General features: G+C 54.9%; 1 protein-coding gene across 1 annotated transcript in view; it reads left to right on the plus strand.

Annotated features, from left to right (window-relative positions):
• Nucleotides 1–190: 190 nt before the first annotated feature.
• The window catches only part of RASGRP1 (RAS guanyl releasing protein 1), a 48,408-nt gene continuing 30,631 nt past the window's right edge, over nucleotides 191–17,967 (plus strand). The window contains exons 1-2 of the mRNA XM_068162914.1: nucleotides 191–450; nucleotides 4,054–4,223. Coding sequence (XP_068019015.1) covers nucleotides 419–450; nucleotides 4,054–4,223 — 202 coding nt within the window. The 5' untranslated portion in view covers nucleotides 191–418. The remainder of the gene's footprint in view (nucleotides 451–4,053; nucleotides 4,224–17,967) is intronic.

Here is a 17,967-nt window from a genome sequence, read left to right on the forward strand (position 1 = left end):
CTTGCCCCTGCCCTGCCGGCCGCCCAAGTTGAGCCCCAGGTTAAAAATAAAGTTGCGGCCGCTTTTTATAGGGCAGGCTGTGAGAGCTGGGGGAAGGGGAGGGGGGAGCGTGTTTCGGCGCACGGTAAATCCGGCGGCTTCAGAGAAGAGCAAGCTCTCAGTACTTCCTTCTGCCGATAAAGATCTTCGCCTGCCCTCGTCACGGGTGGCGGAGTCGCGGCCGGTGGCTGCCTCGCTTGAATCGCTTTCAGACTCCTCCCGGGGCGAGACGGGGAGCGGGGAGAGCGGCGAGGCGGCGGGAGGAGGCGATGCGCGGAGCTGCGCTGCTCGCCCCGACGCCCTCCGCCCCGCGTAGCCCCCGCGCAGCCCCCGCTCCCTGCAGAGCCTGCCGGGCGGCGGAGCCGCGGAGGGCACCGACATGGGAACCTTAGGGAAAAGGAAAGAAAAACAGTGAGTTCGCCCTTGCTGCTTGGGGTCTAATTTCAGTCGCGCTGCCCGCGGCGGGATGGGGCAGGCTGCCGTCCGGCGGCGGCGCTGGGGGTCGTAAGGTAGAGCCCCGTCGGAGGACGGTGGTACGGGCGCGGTGGGCTGCCCCTGCGGCGGGGGGTTCCGTGGGGTGCGGGGTCTGAGGCTGGCCGCCTGGGGCTCCGCGAGGTCCGGCCGAGACCCTTCCCGGGCGGGAAAGAAAGGGGAGAAAAAGCGCAGGTGTGGGGAGGGTTTTGTTTCGCCCTTCCGAGTGCAGGCGTGCGGTCAGCACGGGCTGGGGAGAGCCTCCCGGTGCGGCCCCGGCTGAGCGGGAGGGGCGGCTGGGGACCGGCTCCGGTTACCTGCGGCACCGCCGGCGGTCTGCGGCGGGGGGCCGCCGGGCGGGGAGCTGGGCACCGGGGAACAAGGCTGCCCCCACGCCCGGCCTTGGCAGGGGAGCAAAGGAGGCACCGGCAGCCGCGGCTGTGGGTGCTGGAGCTGCCGATCGCTTCTTTGCGACGTCTCCCCCACCGCCCAGGAGCGTTTAGTGGGCAAGCAGGGCGCTCGTCCCTCCCTCGCCGCCCTCCAGCACAGCTTGGATCAATTTTTCATGTCCAGTAACAGCTGTAAGGGGATCCGTGCTCATCAGACGTGCCCACGGAGGAGTTTTGCCCCTCGGCCACAGTGGTGCTGTAAACGCGTTTGGGGTTTTTTGGGGGTGTGTGTGGAAACTTTGCTAAGCTCTGGTGCCAAGGTCTAAAATAACCTCCTGCCATAACGCCTACACTGCCAGCACCGCGTTGCTTGGGTTCTCAGCCCTCCGTTGAAAAGGTGCTGGAATAAAGTTAGGAGAGAGGTTTCAGCTTGTCAGAGCCCTGAGAGAGCTGATCAGGCCCAGGCTCTTCTCATCTGAGAACAGGAAGTCAGAGCAGAAAGCTAAGAGGGAAATTCAGAGGAGGGGGAAGGGAAGAGAACATTCTTTGCATAGCTGTCAGCTTAGCTGCGGAGGAGCTGAGTGATGGGCACTACCTCGGCGGGGTCAGGTCTCCTTTTCCCTGGCTTTGAAACTATGGAGACCTGTGCTCTGTGGTGCTTTGTAAGTCACATGCCAGGCAGTTTCCTGGCTTTCCCAGCATTCAAACGAGACAGAAATTGAAGACAAAGCTTGAAATTCCCTGGCAGGAGGTAGGGTCCAGTCTGTCATATTTCAGCTTCATTCCGGGGCGCCTGGGCAGGGATGTTTGTGTGTTTGCCTTCCCTCTCTGTGTGCAATATACACACCTAGTGAATTTCCACACCTCCTCTTTCCAGGGCTGTCAGTTCATTAAGAAAGTCTTGCTTAGTGTTCCAACAAAAGTTGTAGAAAAGCTTAAGATAGTATCTTAAGGATGATAGAATTGTTAAGGGCTGGAAGGGACCTCAAGGCTCAGCCAGCTCCAATCCCCTGCCATGGCCAGGGACACCTCACACCACAGCAGGTTGCTCACAGCCACATCCAGCCTGGCTGCAAACACCTCCAGGCAGGAGGCTTCCAGCACCTCCCTGGGCAACCTGTGCCAGGCTCTCACCACCCTCATGGGGAACAACTTCTTCCTCACAGCCAATCTGAATCTGCCCATTTCTAGTTTTGCTCCATCCCCCCCAGTCCTATCACTCCCTGACACCCTCAAAAGTCCCTCCCCAGCTTTCTTGGAGCCCCCTGCAGATCCTGGAAGGCCACAATTAGGTCTCCTTGGAGCCTTCTCCTTTCCAGACTGCACAACCCCAACTCCTGCAGTCTGTCCTCACAGCAGAGCAGCTCCAGCCCTCTGCTCCTCCTCCTGGCCCTTCTCTGGACACCTTCCAGCACCTCCAGATCCTTCCTGGCACAGAGGCTGCAGAACTGGCCCCAGAGCTCCAGCTGTGGTCTCAGCAGAGTGGAGCAGAGGGGCAGAATCCCCTCCCTGGCCCTGCTGGCTCTGCTTCTCTTAGAATCATAGAATCTTAGAATCATAGAATCAATAGGGTTGGAAAAGACCTCAAAGATCATCAAATCCAACCTGTCACCCAAGACCTCATGACTACTGAACCATGGCACCAAGTGCCACGACCAATCTCTTGAACACCTTGCTGCAGCCCAGGCTCTGCTTGGCTCACTGCAAGTGCTCACTGCTGGCTCCTCTTGAGCTTCTCCTCCCCCAGAACCCCCAGGGCCTTTTCTTTTACAGGGAGGTTGTGGAGTGTAAATTGTCCCTGAAGTAAACCCAAGGTGTGTTGAATGAGCAGTGGTTGTTGCCCTTTTGTGAACTGTAGGCTTTACTTTCTAGGCAGATTTGGAAGTGGTTCCTGAAATTTGCAGGCAAAAAAATGGCATTGATCCAATAACAATTCTTATTTTACCCAGAATTATTAACTTGTATGCAAACAATGAGCAGCATTTATTCTGTACTGTGTCCAGTGCTGGAGCCCCTAGGACAGGAAGGATCTGGAGGTGCTGGAAGGTGTCCAGAGAAGGGCCAGGAGGATGAGCAGAGGGCTGGAGCTGCTCTGCTGTGAGCACAGACTGAGGGAGTTGGGGTTGTGCAGGCTGGAGAGGAGAAGGCTCCCAGAAGACCTAATTGTGGCCTTCCAGGATCTGAAGGGGGCTACAGGAAAGCTGGGGAGGGACTTGTGAGGGTGTCAGGGAGTGATAGGAGTGGGGGGGATGGAGCAGAACTCTAAATGGGGAGATTCAGATTGGCTGTGAGGAAGAAGTTGTTCCCCATGAGGGTGGTGAGAGCCTGGCACAGGCTGCCCAGGGAGGTGGTGGAAGCCTCCTGCCTGGAGGTGTTTGCAGCCAGGCTGGATGTGGCTGTGAGCAACCTGCTGTGGTGTGAGGTGTCCCTGCCCATGGCAGGGGGTTGGAGCTGGCTGAGCCTTGAGATCCCTTCCAACCCTTAATAATTCTATGATTCTGTGATTCTTTTACCTCCAAGCATACACATGCTGGAAATCTAAGGCACCTTGGGATCAAAAATAACAAGCCTGTAACTCCACATCTGCTTTATTTTGGTCTTTTCCAACCATGAAGTCATTAATTGATTCCTGTTCAGGTTTAGAACAACTTAGTAGGAAATAAGGGCATGGAGCAAATGCAAATGAATGGATGATTATCATTTATTTGTGCAATATTCCACCCTAAATGTGCACTTCTGTTTTGCTTACTTCTCAGTGGCTGGATGAAGTGCAATGATTTGATTACCATTTTTCTTCTCCCCTCACTTTTGGGTGGGCACACAGATACCTGCTGCACAATGACACAGTTTGGGGGGGGGGAGGGGGGTCATGCCTGTGCCTAAATTGATGCAGACATCACTCCCCAGCTAAGAAACAAGGCTTCTGGTGATGCTGACAGAGAACTCAGGGAGCTCTGCATGCCTGTGCTCTGCAGCCCACATTCAGCAGAGCAAAGATAACCACTGAGCAGCCTCTTTGGAGAACGTATCAGGTGGGAGGGTTGTGCCTTGCAGCACCCTAACTACAGGGAGTTTAAGTTGTCCTTCAAATCCCTCTTCCTCCCATGCAGTGTAACATTTTCCCCCACTCTGCCTTCCTGTCTTTACCTCTTAGGAATCCTGCCCAAGCATGCAGCACTGCCCCTGAGCCAGCTCTGGAGCTGAAGCAGATCAGTCACTGTCTCAGCATCTCCAACCTCACCCAGGTCACCATGGTGCCCTTGGGGCACTTAGCCAAAGGAGCCACCTTGGAAGATCTGCTGGAAACCTGCATCCAGTCCTTTGGTGAGTGTCTGGAGGCTTTTAGAGTGGTGTTCGTTTCTTCCTGTCCTGGCCCTTTCTTGGGGCACTGGCTAGCAAACTGCATTGATCTAGTGGTGCAGTTAGGAAGGTGGCACTGAGGATTTGCCATGCTGTGGGTGGCTGCATGTTTTTGTGGATCTCTTGTGTGCCTGTGTGTGCAATACCTGTTGAGGCTGCTGTGTCTCCTGTCTGTCCTTGAGAGAAGAAGACAAATGCCAGGCATCTGTGTTTCCCTTCAGGTACCCCTTTGCTGAACTCCAGCAAGTAGTCATCAGGTGTTGCAGCTTGCAGCAGTATTCTCCCAGTGTGTGCCAGCAATGTGTTGAAGTTAACCATGAAGTTTGAAATGAGCAGGGATGCTTTTAAACTAGATGAAATAAGGCTGGAATACTTCTTGCCTCATTGCTATAAAGTTGGTTTATCACAGAATCACAGGATTGTGAGGGCTGGAAGGGAGCTCAAGGCTCAGCCAGCTCCAACCCCCTGCCATGGGCAGGGACACCTCACACCACAGCAGGTTGCTCACAGCCACATCCAGCCTGGCTGCAAACACCTCCAGGCAGGAGGCTTCCACCACCTCCCTGGACAGCCTGTGCCAGTGTTAGCAGAGTGGGGCCAGACTGATTCTGCCACAAAAGGATCTGAACAACAATCACAGCTCCACAGCTTTATGAGCCCATTCTTTTATCCACCAGCTCTTCAGAATGATAACTGCAATATGCATGGACAAAGCATGGCTGGAGCCTGAGCTCTGCATCCCTGGCCTGTGGAGCCTCAGCTCTGTATCCCTAGCCTGTGGAGCCTGAGCTCTGCATCCCTGGCCTGTGGAGACTCAGCTCTGTATCCCTAGCCTGTGGAGCCTGAGCTCTGCATCCCTGGCCTGTGGAGACTCAGCTCTGCATCCCTAGCCTGTGGAGCCTGAGCTCTGTATCCCTAGCCTGTGGAGCCTGAGCTCTGCATCCCTAGCCTGTGGAGCCTGAGCTCTGCATCCCTGGCCTGTGGAGACTCAGCTCTGCATCCCTAGCCTGTGGAGCCTGAGCTCTGCATCCCTAGCCTGTGGAGCCTGAGCTCTGCATCCCTAGCCTGTGGAGCCTGAGCTCTGCATCCCTAGCCTGTGGAGCCTGAGCTCTGCATCCCTAGCCTGTGGAGCCTGAGCTCTGCATCCCTAGCCGGTGGAGCCTGAGCTCTGCATCCCTGGCCTGTGGAGCCTGAGCTCTGCATCCCCAGCCTGTGGAGCCTGAGCTCTGTATCCCCAGCCTGTGGAGCCTGAGCTCTGCATCCCCAGCCTGTGGAGCCTGAGCTCTGCATCCCAGCTGGTGGAGCCTGAGCTCTGCATCCCTAGCCTGTGGAGCCTGAGCTCTGCATCCCAGCTGATGGAACCTCAGCTCTGCATCCCTAGTGTTCTTTTCCAGGTTTTTCATTGGTGAAGGTGTGTTATTGTGTTTTTCCATATGTATTAATACAATATGTTTGTCCTGAAGGCACTGAAAGTGGCCCTGAATCCCTGGAAGCTATGCACCTGTCTGTTACTGCTGTGTCTTTTCTCTGCAGTGGGCATTGTGGCAAAGTCTTGGCTGCAGGGAAGTCCTTAGGAAAATGACTGTGCTTGGGCACCCACTAGGCTTGAGAATGCTCTATCTGTAGAGTTAATTGGTAACACACAGGGCTGCTCTGGTGATGTGGCACATGAATGCTGTACAAACAGTGACTAATTCAGTGTCACATTCCTTGGAGCTGCCTTTTGCTGTGGTTTGATCTTAAAGAACCTCATCAGCACGTGCAGAGAAATAGATGTGAGGAAAGCTGCTGGCAGGGAGGGATAGGACTGGGGAGGGGGGGATGGAGCAAAACTAGGTGTGGGGAGATTCAGATTGGATGTTAGGAAGAAGTTGTTCCCCATGAGGGTGGTGAGAGACTGGCACAGGTTGCCCAGGGAGGTGGTGGAAGCCTCCTGCCTGGAGGTGTTTGCAGCCAGGCTGGATGTGGCTGTGAGCAATCTGCTGTGGTGTGAGGTGTCCCTGCCCATGGCAGGGGGTTGGGACTGGAGGTCCTTTCCAACCCTGACAATTCTATCACTGCTGGAACTCTGATGTGTGCTGCAGAAGTTTAGGTTCTTTGTTGGGCTGCATTCCTCCATCCCCTGTGCTCTGCTGGGATTCCTCAGCAGGGTATTTGCATCATTTGTGACCTGCAACTGATGCAACTACAGACTGCCTACAGAACTAAGCTCCTTACAGAAGCCTCTTGCAGCCACCAGCAAAACCAGAATTTACTATGCCAATAGAGGAAGAAATGGGGGGGGACACACACACTTTAATCTGGGATTTAGAGGAGGGGTGGTGGGGGAAATGCAGTTGCAGAAGGATTAGAAGTGAGCTGAGTGATGGAGGAACTTTCTTCCATGGTTTGTGCTGAAGCAGAGCTCTGCTCTATCAGTTTATTCAGACTGAGGATGTATTTATCACAGCCTCAGAGCTGCAGACCTAGAGTGTCTTGTCTGTTGCTCTGGAGAATAAATCTTCTGTGGAGAATAAATCTGCTGGAGAGCAACTGAAGGAGCTGGGGATGGTTAGTGTGGAGAAGAGGAGGCTGAGGGAGACCTCACTGCTGTCTACAACTACCTGAAAGGAGGTTGTGGAGAGGCTGCTGCTGGTCTCTTCTCCCAGGGAATCAGTGACAGAACAAGAGGCAATGGCCTCAAGATGCCCCTGGGGAGGTTTATACTGGACATTAGGAAGAAGTTTTTGCCATCAGGAGTGGTGAGGGACTGGAATGTGCTGCCCAGGGAGGTGGCTGAGTCCCCAAGCCTGGCTGTGTTTCAGGGTGGTTTGGCTGTGGTGCTTGGGGCTGTGGTTTAGGGGTGAGCCTTGCAGAGCAGGGCTCTGGGTCAGACTTGGAGCTCCTGAGGCTCTTTTCCAGCCTGGATGTTTCTCTGGTGCTAGAAATTCATTACTGTGGTCTGGGCACATTTTATTTTGTTAGTGAAAATGCAGAACCCCCAAGATGTGAGCACAGATTTGCTTTGTATGCTTTCAGTTTACTGCCTGGCAGCAGCCCTTGACTGATTTGCTCTCTAGATCTAAGGAGAGCAAGGGCTGGTAGCTGGAGCTGATGTGTCATGTTTCAGGCTATAGACACATCCTGCTCATAGCATCCTGCACCTCCTCATATCATGGAATCCAAGAAGGGCTTAGCTTGGGAGGGCCTTCAGAAATCATCTACTCAAACCTCCCCAGAGGCAGCTCTCAGCTTGAATCAGCTGCCTCATAGAATTGTCAGGGTTGGAAGGGATCTCAAGGATCATCCAGCTCCAACCTCCCTGCCATGTGCAGGGACACCTCACACTACAGCAGGTTGCTCACAGCCACAGCCAGCCTGGCCTTCAGCACCCCCAGGCAGGAGGCAGCCACAGCCTCCCTGGGCAGCCTGGGCCAGAGTCTCAGCAGCCTCCTGCTGAAGAACTTCTTCCTCAGCTCCACTCTGACCCTGCTCTGCCTCAGCTTCAAACCATTCCCCCTTGGCCTGTCTCTAGACCCCCTGATGGAAAGTCCCTCTGCAGCCTTCCTGCAGGATCCCTTCAGCTCCTGGCAGCAGCTCTGAGGTGCCCCTGGAGCCTTCTCCTCTGCAGGCTGCACAGCCCCAGCTCCCTCAGCCTGTGCTCACAGCAGAGCTGCTCCAAGCCTTGTGGCCTCCTCTGTGCATTATCTGCACAAGCACAATTCCCATGGGTAGCATGCAGCTGAATTTGTGTTCCTGGACTCAGTTACACAAGTTTGGAACCAGCAAATGATGTGTAAGAGAGGCTGCTGCCAGCAGTGGTGTGCCAGGGGGAGCTGGCAACCTTTTGCCATGACTGCAGAGCTTATCACAAGAAGGTCCAACTTGAAGGGTGTCATAGAATGGGTTGGGTTGGAAGGGACCTGCAAAGTCATCCAGTCCAACCCCCTGTACTCAGCAGGGACATCCTCCACTAGATCAGGTTGCCCAGAGCCCTGTCCAGCCTCACCTTGAATAGCTCCAGGGATGGGACCCCAACCATTTCCCTGGGCAGCCTGTTGCAGTGTTCCACTGCCCTGATGGGGAAGAACTAATGAAGAACTGTGAAGAACTAATTCCTTCTTGCAGCTGAGAAGTATGTGATATATCTCAGAGGGGAATCATGAGGGAGGAGGATCTGACAGGCTGAAGCTAAGAGGCATGAGGAGAAATGTTGGAAATGAATTCTGGGATGGTGTGTAGAAGGATAAATTTTTGCCCAGAGGGCCAAGTCAATCCAAAACCTGAGCTCAAGAAGAGAGGAACAAAGACTGGATCTTCAGCAGGTCTAGGGAGAGTCTCCTCCCCCTCTGCTCTGCCCTGCTGAGACCTCCCCTGCAATATTGCATCCAGCTCTGGGCTCCCCAGCTCAGGAGGGACAGGGATCTGCTGGAGAGAGGCCAAGGGAGGGCTCCAAGGCTGCTGAAGGGACTGCAGCACTGCCTGGGGAGGAGAGGCTGAGAGCCCTGGGGCTGTTCAGTCTGGAGAGGAGAAGGCTGAGAGGGATCTGATCAATGGCTATCAATAGCTGAGGGCTGGGGGTCAGGAGGCAGGGGACAGGGACAGGCTCTGCTCAACTGCACCCTGGGATAGGACAAGGGGCAGTGGATGGAAACTCCAGCACAGGAGGTTCCAGCTCAACATGAGGAGGAACTTCTGCCCTGTGAGGCTCCCAGAGGCCTGGAGCAGGCTGCCCAGAGAGGTTGTGGAGTCTCCTGCTCTGGAGCCTTTCCAGCCCCATCTGGATGTGTTCTGTGTGCCCTGGGCTGGATTCTCTGCTCCTGCTCTGGCAGGGGCTTGGACTCAATGATTTTCAGAGGTCCCTTCCAACCCCTAACCTCCTCTGCTCTGTGATCCTGTGCTCTCTGAGCTACTGATACTCTCTGGGTCTGTGCAGAAGATGAGCTCAGAATGTGGTTTTGTACCTGCTCATTCTCAGAACAGTTAGGAGGCCTTTTGCTTTCTCTTTTGGTTGGTTTGTTTGGGTTGGGTTGGTTGTTTAAGCACAGACTAAACTCTTCTTGCTGTGTTTAACTTGAACATCTACTCTGTGGTGATGAGGCTGTGCTGCCATTCAGCCAGAGCAGGACAGGCTGGAGGGTTGGGTAGGGAGAAGTTGAAGGAAACCCAAGAGGGACAAGGGTAGAGGCTGGCATCTGGGCAAGACCAACCCCAGGGACCAGCAGAGGTTGGGGACTGACCTGTTGGAGAGCAGCACAGGGGAGAGGGACCTTGGGGTCCTGGTGGGTAGAAGGATGCCCATGAGCCAGCAATGTGCCCTTGTGGCCAAGAAGGACCTCAGAGAACTGCTTGAGAGAGTCCAGCAGAGAGCCACAAAGCTGCTGAAGTGTGAAGCTGTGCAGATGAACATGTCCAGAGAAGGGCCATGAGGATGAGCAGAGGGCTGGAGCTGCTCTGCTGTGAGCACAGACTGAGGGAGTTGGGGTTGTGCAGGCTGGAGAGGAGAAGGCTCCCAGGAGACCTAATTGTGGCCTTCCAGGATCTGCAGGGGGCTACAGGAAAGCTGGGGAGGGACTTGTGAGGATGTCAGGGTGGGATAGGACTGGGGGGGATGGAGCAAAATAGAAATGGGGAGATTGAGATTGGCTGTGAGGAAGAAGTTCTTCCCCATGAGGGTGGTGAGAGCCTGGCACAGGTTGCCCAGAGAGGTGGTGGAAGCCTCCTGCCTGGAGGTGTTTGCAGCCAGGCTGGATGTGGCTGTGAGCAACCTGCTGTAGTGTGAGGTGTCCCTGCCCGTGGCAGGGGGTTGGAGCTGGCTGAGCCTTGAGGTCCCTTCCAGCCCTGGCAATTCTCTGATTCTTTGATTCTCCAGGCTAAACAGTCCCAGGGCTCTCAGTCTCTCTCCTAGCAGAGATGTTCTAGGCCCTTCATCATCCTTATGCAAGAGAAGAAGATGCTGAAAGCAAATCTTTCTTCAAATCCCATGAAAGATTGCATCAGGATGAGTAATTGGAGTCATCCTGCAAGTGAGTAAAGTAAAGGCAACAGAAATTCAGGGCAAGAGTTCAGGGACAACCAGCATGATGAGAGAGGGAAGGCAGGACCTGCCTGGGACTGGAACATTGCTCCTGAGGTGAGGAGAAAGTTTGCAGGGACCTGCAGCTGCTCTCCTCAGGGTGAGAAGGAGATTCTTGTTTGTGTAGGGCAGCAACTCAAAATGCCTGCTATGGCTGAGAAGGTCTCAGAAGTTCAGGTAGCTACAGGATGCTGTTCCTGCTGTGATCTCCACTGAGTTGTAGAGAGCAAGTGGTGTGCAGCATGAGTGGTGGCTCTAGAGGGGGAGGGGAAGTGAGGCATGCAAGCTGAAACCAGCACAGCAGACACTGCTTGGCTGCTCCACAGCCACACTGCCTGCTCAGTGCTGGCAGCTGGGCAGGAGCAGGCACGGGCTGGGTAGCAGAGTCCTGCCTGTTCCCCTGGTAGGCTGTGTGAGGCTGTGTGATAGCTGTGCCTGCTGGCAGTCTTTAGGCCAGGGGGCAGGCAGGAGAAACACAGCAGCAGTGTCCATGGCACTGGAGATCTTGTTAGAGACACATCTGCTAACTAGAGACATGGAATAGAGTCATGGAATGGTCTGGGTTGGAAGGGACCTCCAAAGCTCCTCCAGTCCAACCCCCTGCAGCCAGCAGGGACATCCTCCACTGGGTCAGGTTGCTCACAGCCCTGTCCAGCCTCACCTTGAATACCTACAGGGATGGAGCCTCAGCCACCTCCCTGGGCAACCTGTGGCAGTGTTCCAGCAGCCTCCTGGTGCAGAACTTGTTCCTCACATCCAATCTCAATCTGCTCTGCTCTCATTCCAAACCATTGTCCCTGCTCCTGTCCCTGCAGGCCTCTGGGAACAGTCCCTCTGCAGCCTTCCTGTAGGATCCCTTCAGGTACTGGAAGGCAGCTCTGAGGTGTCCCTGGAATCTTCTCCTCTCCAGGCTGAACACCCCCAGCTCCCTCAGCCTGCCCCCACAGCAGAGCTGCTCCAACCCCCTCAGCATTTTCCTGGCCCTCCTCTGGACCCTCTCCATCAGCTCCAGGTCCTTCCTGTGCTGAGGGCTCCAGAGCTGGATGCAGCCCTGCAGGTGAGGTCTCCCCAGAGCAGAGGGGCAGGATCCTCTCTCTCCATCTCTGGCTGCACTGCTTTGGATGCAGCCCAGGCTGCCCTTGGCCTCCTGTGCTGCAGTCTCACCCTGCCTGCTCCTGGCCAGCTGCTCCCCCACCAGTCCTGTTCTGCAGGGCTGCTTTGCATTTCTGCTGTCCTCTCTCCAGTCCCCTTCGCATCCATCCCAGCCTGTCCCCCAAGCCATTCTCTCACTGCCAGAGCTGGGATGTGTGCTGCAGCAGTTTGGGCTCTCTCCCTCTCTCATCATCCCCCAGCCTGGGTTGGTATCCAAGGCACTCAGGATCCCAGTCCCTGCAGAAGCAGCTGAAGTTTGTTCCTGGTGGTGTTGTTCTGCAGAGAAATATTTCTGCTCCTTGTGCTTAGGTAATCTGGGAGTGATTTGGTCAAAGAGAGTGCAGAAACTTGGAGCATTGCTTGGCAACAGAGGCTGTGTTAATGATCAATTAATGACACTGTGGGAACAGAGGAGTCATTACTGCTGTGGAGAATGCATGACTCTGTGGGAACAGAAGAGCAGTTGCTGCTCTGGAGAATTCTAAGTGCTGTTTAACTAGCTATTAAAGTTAATTGTGATTGTACCAAAACCAAAATAGATTTCTTTGGCTTTTTCTCTCTTTTTTTTTCACCCTGGTGCCCATGGAAGGGGAAGAAAGAAAAGGCAAAACTCCCAATGCAAAGGAAACTTGCAGGAACCTTCATCTCTACTGAAAGCTCTCTTCAGCTGGTTGCACCTCAGGCTTTTCAACCTCTTTCCAAACTCAACTCATACCTAATCAAAAGGAAATGAGGAATCAGTCAGAGAATTGCTCAGGGTTGGAAGGGTCCTCAAGGATCATCCAGCTCAGTTTGGGTGGCTCCCAGCTGTTCTGAGGTGATGCTGTGGTGCTGCCCCTTGCATGGGCCAGAGGCACTGCCTCAGGGATGCTTCAGTGCAGTCACCAAGGCCTGGCTTGTGGAACTCCACAGCTGACATGTGTCTGTTCCACCAAGCCCTTGGAGACCTTCAGCACATCAGTTTGCCCAGAGTGCAGGTCAGATGCTGCTGTAATAGAGACACAGAGCTGTCAGGGCTGGAAGGGACCTCGAGGCTCAGCCAGTTCCAACCCCCTGCCATGGGCAGGGACACCTCACACCACAGCAGGTTGCTCACAGCCACCTCCAGCCTGGCTGCAAACACCTCCAGGCAGGAGGCTTCCACCACCTCCCTGGGCAGCCTGTGCCAGGCTCTCACCACCCTCATGGGGAACAACTTCTTCCTGACATCCAATCTGAATCTCCCCACTTCTATTTTGCTCCATCCCCCCCAGTCCTATCCCACCCTGACACCCTCACAAGTCCCTCCCCAGCTTTCTTGCAGCCCCCTTCACATACTGGAAGGCCACAATGAGGTCTCCTGGGAGCCTTCTCCTCTCCAGCCTGCACAACCCCAACTCCCTCAGTCTGTGCTCACAGCAGAGCAGCTCCAGCCCTCTGCTCATCCTCATGGCCCTTCTCTGGACATGTTCATCTGCACAGCTTCACACTTCAGCAGCTTTGTGGCTCTCTGCTGGACTCTCTCAAGCAGTTCTCTGAGGTCCTTCTTGGCCACAAGGGCACATTGGTGGCTCATGGGCATCCTTCTGTCCACCAGGTCCCTCTCCCCTGTGCTGCTCTCCAACAGGTCAGTCCCCAACCTCTGCTGGTCCCTGGGGTTGGTCTTGCCCAGATGCCAGCCTCTACCCTTGTCCCTCTTGGGTTTCCCTCAACTTCTCCAACCCAACCCTCCAGCCTGTCCTGCTCTGGCCGAATGGCAGCACAGCCTCATCACCACAGAGTAGATGTTCAGGTTAAACACAGCAAGAAGAGTTTAGTCTGTGCTTAAACAACCAACCCAACCCAAACAAACCAACCCAAAGAGAAAGCAAAAGGCCTCCTAACTGTTCTGAGAGTGAGCAGGTACAAAACCACATTCTGAGCTCATCTTCTGCACAGACCCAGAGAGTATCACTAGCTCAGAGAGCACAGGATCACAGAGCAGAGGAGGTTAGGGGTTGGAAGGGACCTCAGAAGGTCATCCAGTCCAAGCCCCCTGCCAGAGCAGGAGCAGAGAATCCAGCACAGGGCACACAGAACACATCCAGATGGGGCTGGGAAGGCTCCAGAGAAGGAGACTCCACAACCTCTCTGGGCAGCCTGCTCCAGGGCTCTGGCACCCTCCCAGGGCAGAAGTTCCTCCTCATGTTGAGCTGGAACCTCCTGTGCTGCAGTTTCCATCCACTGCCCCTTGTCCTATCCCAGGGTGCAGCTGAGCAGAGCCTGTCCCTGTCCCCTGCCTCCTGACCCCCAGCCCTCAGCTATTGATAGCCATTGATCAGATCCCTCTCAGTCTTCTCTCCAGACTGAACAGCCCCAGGGCTCTCAGCCTCTCCTCCCCAGGCAGTGCTGCAGTCCCTTCAGCAGCCTTGGAGCCCTCCCTTGGACTCTCTCCAGCAGATCCCTGTCCCTCCTGAGCTGGGCAGCCCAGAGCTGGATGCAATATTGCAGGGGAGGTCTCAGCAGGGCAGAGTAGAGGGGCAGGAGAACCTCCCTGGCTCTGCTGCACACACCATGAGGTCCCTTCCTACCCTAACAATTCTGATATTGTATAACTGTAAGGGTTGGCAGCCCCAGGATCAGTCATGCAGCTGGGGAGAAGCTGCTTTAGTGGCATGAGTGAGTGCCAGGTGTGCTGCTGGCATCAGTGCTCAGAGAGTGCTCAGCCACCTCAGGAGCTTCTGATTGTGTTCTGGGGCTCACAGGATCAGAGGATGTTAGAGGTTGGAAGGGACCTCCAGAGATCTTTGAGTCCAACCCCCTGCCAGAGCAGGAGCAGAGAATCCAGCACAGGGCACACAGAACACATCCAGATGGGGCTGGAAAGGCTCCAGAGAAGGAGACTCCACAACCTCTCTGGGCAGCCTGCTCCAGGGCCCTGAGACCAGTGCAAAAGTTCCTCCTCATGCTGAGCTGGAACCTCCTGGCTCTTGCTTGTCTTGCCCACCAGCAGCTCCCCCGGCACGGCTGTGTTGCCAGGCACCACACTCAGCTGCTGCCTGTGGCTCAAGAGCTGCTCTTGGCTCCAGAGTCATCATTTGAAGCTTGGGGGAAAGGATACCCTGAATACTCCACAAATGTTTTGTAGGCTTTGGAGAGGGAAAAGAAAACCAACCCCAAAGTATTGGCTCAGAAAGTTCTCCTCTAAATGTGCTGGAGCAAATGGGTTTTGAACCCTCTGTGGAACAATGTGTGTGTGTGGGGGGTGCTGGTGGTAACATTTGATCTTCTTCTGTGTACTTGAGCTGACTTTCCAAGGCTAATGGAATGCTTTCCACCCACCTTTCCCTTGGCTTCTCTCAAAGTACATTTTAATTCCTCCTAATCATCCCAAGCTCTCCCCCCCCCCCCCCTTGACAAGAGCTTTGATCTCCTTGTTTTCCTTTCACAGAATTCCCCTCCCCAGAGCTCTTGCTGCAAGATGTGCCTTCCAAGGGCTGCCTCAGAGAGGGCAGAGCCTTTCCCTCGAGGCTTCTCCCCCCTGATGTTCCCTACCCCCTCGCACATGAGAGCCTGGCTGGCCTTTTTTGGATGCCTGCTGGGCTCACTCGTGACTGGCAGAGATCTGCATTTCTAAGGGGGGTTTGGAGGAAGAGCAGCGAGTTCCCTCCCTCCTCCTGCAGGGAGGGGAAAGGGGAAGCAGACTTGAAGAGACTTCATTTGGAAGGGTTCTTCCAGCATCATCTGTGTTTGTCTTACTGCTGGAGGATTGGGCAGAGAGGAATCTGCTGAGGTTCACCAAGGCTGAGAGCAGAGTCCTGCCCCTGGAAGCAATAATAACCTGCAGCAGGACAGGCTGGGAGGGGAGCTGCTGGAGAGCAGCCCTGGGGAGAAGCACCTGGGAGTGCTGGTGGAGAACAAGTGCTGCATGGGACAGCAATGTGCCCTGGGGGCCAAGAAGGCCAAGGGGATCCTGGGGGGCATCCAGAGGAGTGTGGCCAGCAGAGCCAGGGAGGTTCTCCTCCCCCTCTGCTCTGCCCTGCTGAGACCTCACCTGCAATATTGCATCCAGGTCTGGGCTGCCCAGTGCAGGAGGGACAGGGATCTGCTGGAGAGAGTCCAAGGGAGGGCTGCAAGGCTGCTGAAGGGACTGCAGCACTGCCTGGGGAGGAGAGGCTGAGAGCCCTGGGAGAGGGAGTCTGGAGAGGAGAAGACTGAGAGGGGATTTGATCAGTGCCTATCAATATCTGAGGGCTGGGGAGGGAGGAAATCACGGATAAATTTCATGTTTGCTAGCTCAGAAAAGAGAGATGGAGAAATTCAGATTGGGTGTTAGGAAGAAGTTGTTCCCCATGAGGGTGGTGAGAGCCTGGCACAGGCTGCCCAGGGAGGTGGTGGCAGCCTCCTGCCTGGAGGTGTTTGCAGCCAGGCTGGAGGTGGCTGTGAGCAACCTGCTGTAGTGTGAGGTGTCCCTGCCCATGGCAGGGGGTTGGAGCTGGCTGAGCCTTGAGGTCCCTTCCAACCCTTAACAATTCTATGATTCTAAGTTCAACAGCAAGTTCAGCTGGTTCTGAGGCAAGCTCCTCCTGCAATCGATCAGAGGAAGAAGGTGCACTTGCCCCTAGCCCTGATCTGTGCCATCAGCTGAGCTTCCACCTGCCTTTAGAGCAGTAAAGTCTATTTCCAACTCAACAAATCCTCAGGAATTGAAGTTGAGTATGCTTGCAGCTCCTCAGTGGTGGTGTTGTGCACGAGGAGCAGGAGAGGCAATCTGATTCCTGGGAACCTGACTGTGGCTAAGTGTGGTCAGTTCAGTGGAGAGAGTTAAATTCCTCCCCCTGTTACAGGCTACCAAATCTCAGTGTAGTAAGAGGACCACTTACTGTGTGTGGCCTAAGATTTAAGGTAAAGGGGAACAGAGTCCTTCCTGTTTGCAAAGGGAAGTTCCAGGAGCTGGCCATGAAGTAGTCATGAGGTATTTCATTCAGTTTGGGTGGCTCCCAGCTGTTCTGAGGTGATGCTGTGGTGCTGCCCCTTGCATGGGCCAGAGGCACTGCCTCAGGGATGCTTCAGTGCAGTCACCAAGGCCTGGCTTGTGGAACTCCACAGCTGACATGTGTCTGTTCCACCAAGCTCTTGGAGACCTTCAGCACATCAGTTTGCCCAGAGAGCAGGTCAGATGCTGCTGTAATAGAGACACAGAGCTGTCAGGGCTGGAAGGGACCTCAAGGCTCAGCCAGCTCCAACCCCCTGCCATGGGCAGGGACACCTCACACCACAGCAGGTTGCTCACAGCCACATCCAGCCTGGCTGCAAACACCTCCAGGCAGGAGGCTTCCACCACCTCCCTGGGCAGCCTGTGCCAGGCTCTCACCACCCTCATAGGCAACAACTTCTTCCTCACAGCCAATCTGAAACTCCCCACTTCTAGTTTTGCTCCATCCTCCCCAGTCCTATCCCTCCCTGACACCCTCAAAAGTCCCTCCCCAGCTTTCTTGCAGCCCCCTGCAGATCCTGGAAGGCCACAATGAGGTCTCCTGTGAGCCTTCTCCTCTCCAGACTGAGCAGCCCCAGCTCTCTTTGCAGTCTGTGGAGCACAGCACTGTAGCATCCCAGGGCTCTCAGCTTTGCACTTCAGCTTCCTGCTCCTTGCTTGAGGCTTTCTTGCACTGCATTGGTTTTGATGCTGCTTTTTGGTAACCACTGGAAGACTTAAGGGAGTTTACCATAATCTGTTCATGTTCTTAGTGCATTAGTCACTCCACATGTGATGGCAGCTCTCTGTGATTCACTTCTGATTCATTTCAAATGGAACACTAGGTAACAGAGTTGGAGCCAGCACCTGAAATAAAGACAATCCTTATTCTGCCTGGAGGCCACAGCTGGAATATTGTGTCCTGTTCTGGGCTCCTCAGCTCAAGAAGGACCTCAGGGAACTGCTTGAGAGAGTCCAGCACAGAGCCCCAGAGCTGCTGCAGGCAGTGGAACATCTCCCTGGGAGCACAGCTGAGGGAGCTGGGGCTGGGAGCAGAGCAGCCTGAGGGCTGCCCTCAGTGCTGGGGATAAAGATCAGAGTCTCACAGCATCACCAAGGTTGGAAGAGACCTCGAGGATCATCGAGTCCAACCTGTCACCACAGACCTCATGACTAGACCATGGCACCAAGTGCCACATCCAATCCCCTCTGGAACACCTCCAGGGATGGTGACTCCACCACCTCCCTGGGCAGCACATCCCAATGGCCAACAACTCTCTCTGGGAAGAACTTTCTCCTCACCTCCAGCCTAAATTTCCCCTGGCACAGCTTGAGACTGTGTCCTCTTGTTCTGGTGCTGGTTGCTTGAGAGAAGAGACCAACTCCCTCCTGGCTACAACCTCCCTTCAGGGAGTTGTGGATAGCAAGAAGGTCTCCCCTGAGTCTCCTCTTCTCCAGGCTAAGCAAGAGGAGATTGGATGTGGCACTTGGTGCCACGGTCTAGTCATGGGGTCTGTGTTGATAGGTTGGACTTGATGATCCTCGAGGTCCTTTCCAACCTAAGTTAT

The sequence above is a fragment of the Melanerpes formicivorus genome, unplaced genomic scaffold, assembly GCF_026170545.1.
Source record: "Melanerpes formicivorus ecotype bairdi unplaced genomic scaffold, bMelFor1.0.p_v2 SCAF_68, whole genome shotgun sequence".
NCBI lineage: Eukaryota > Metazoa > Chordata > Aves > Piciformes > Picidae > Melanerpes > Melanerpes formicivorus.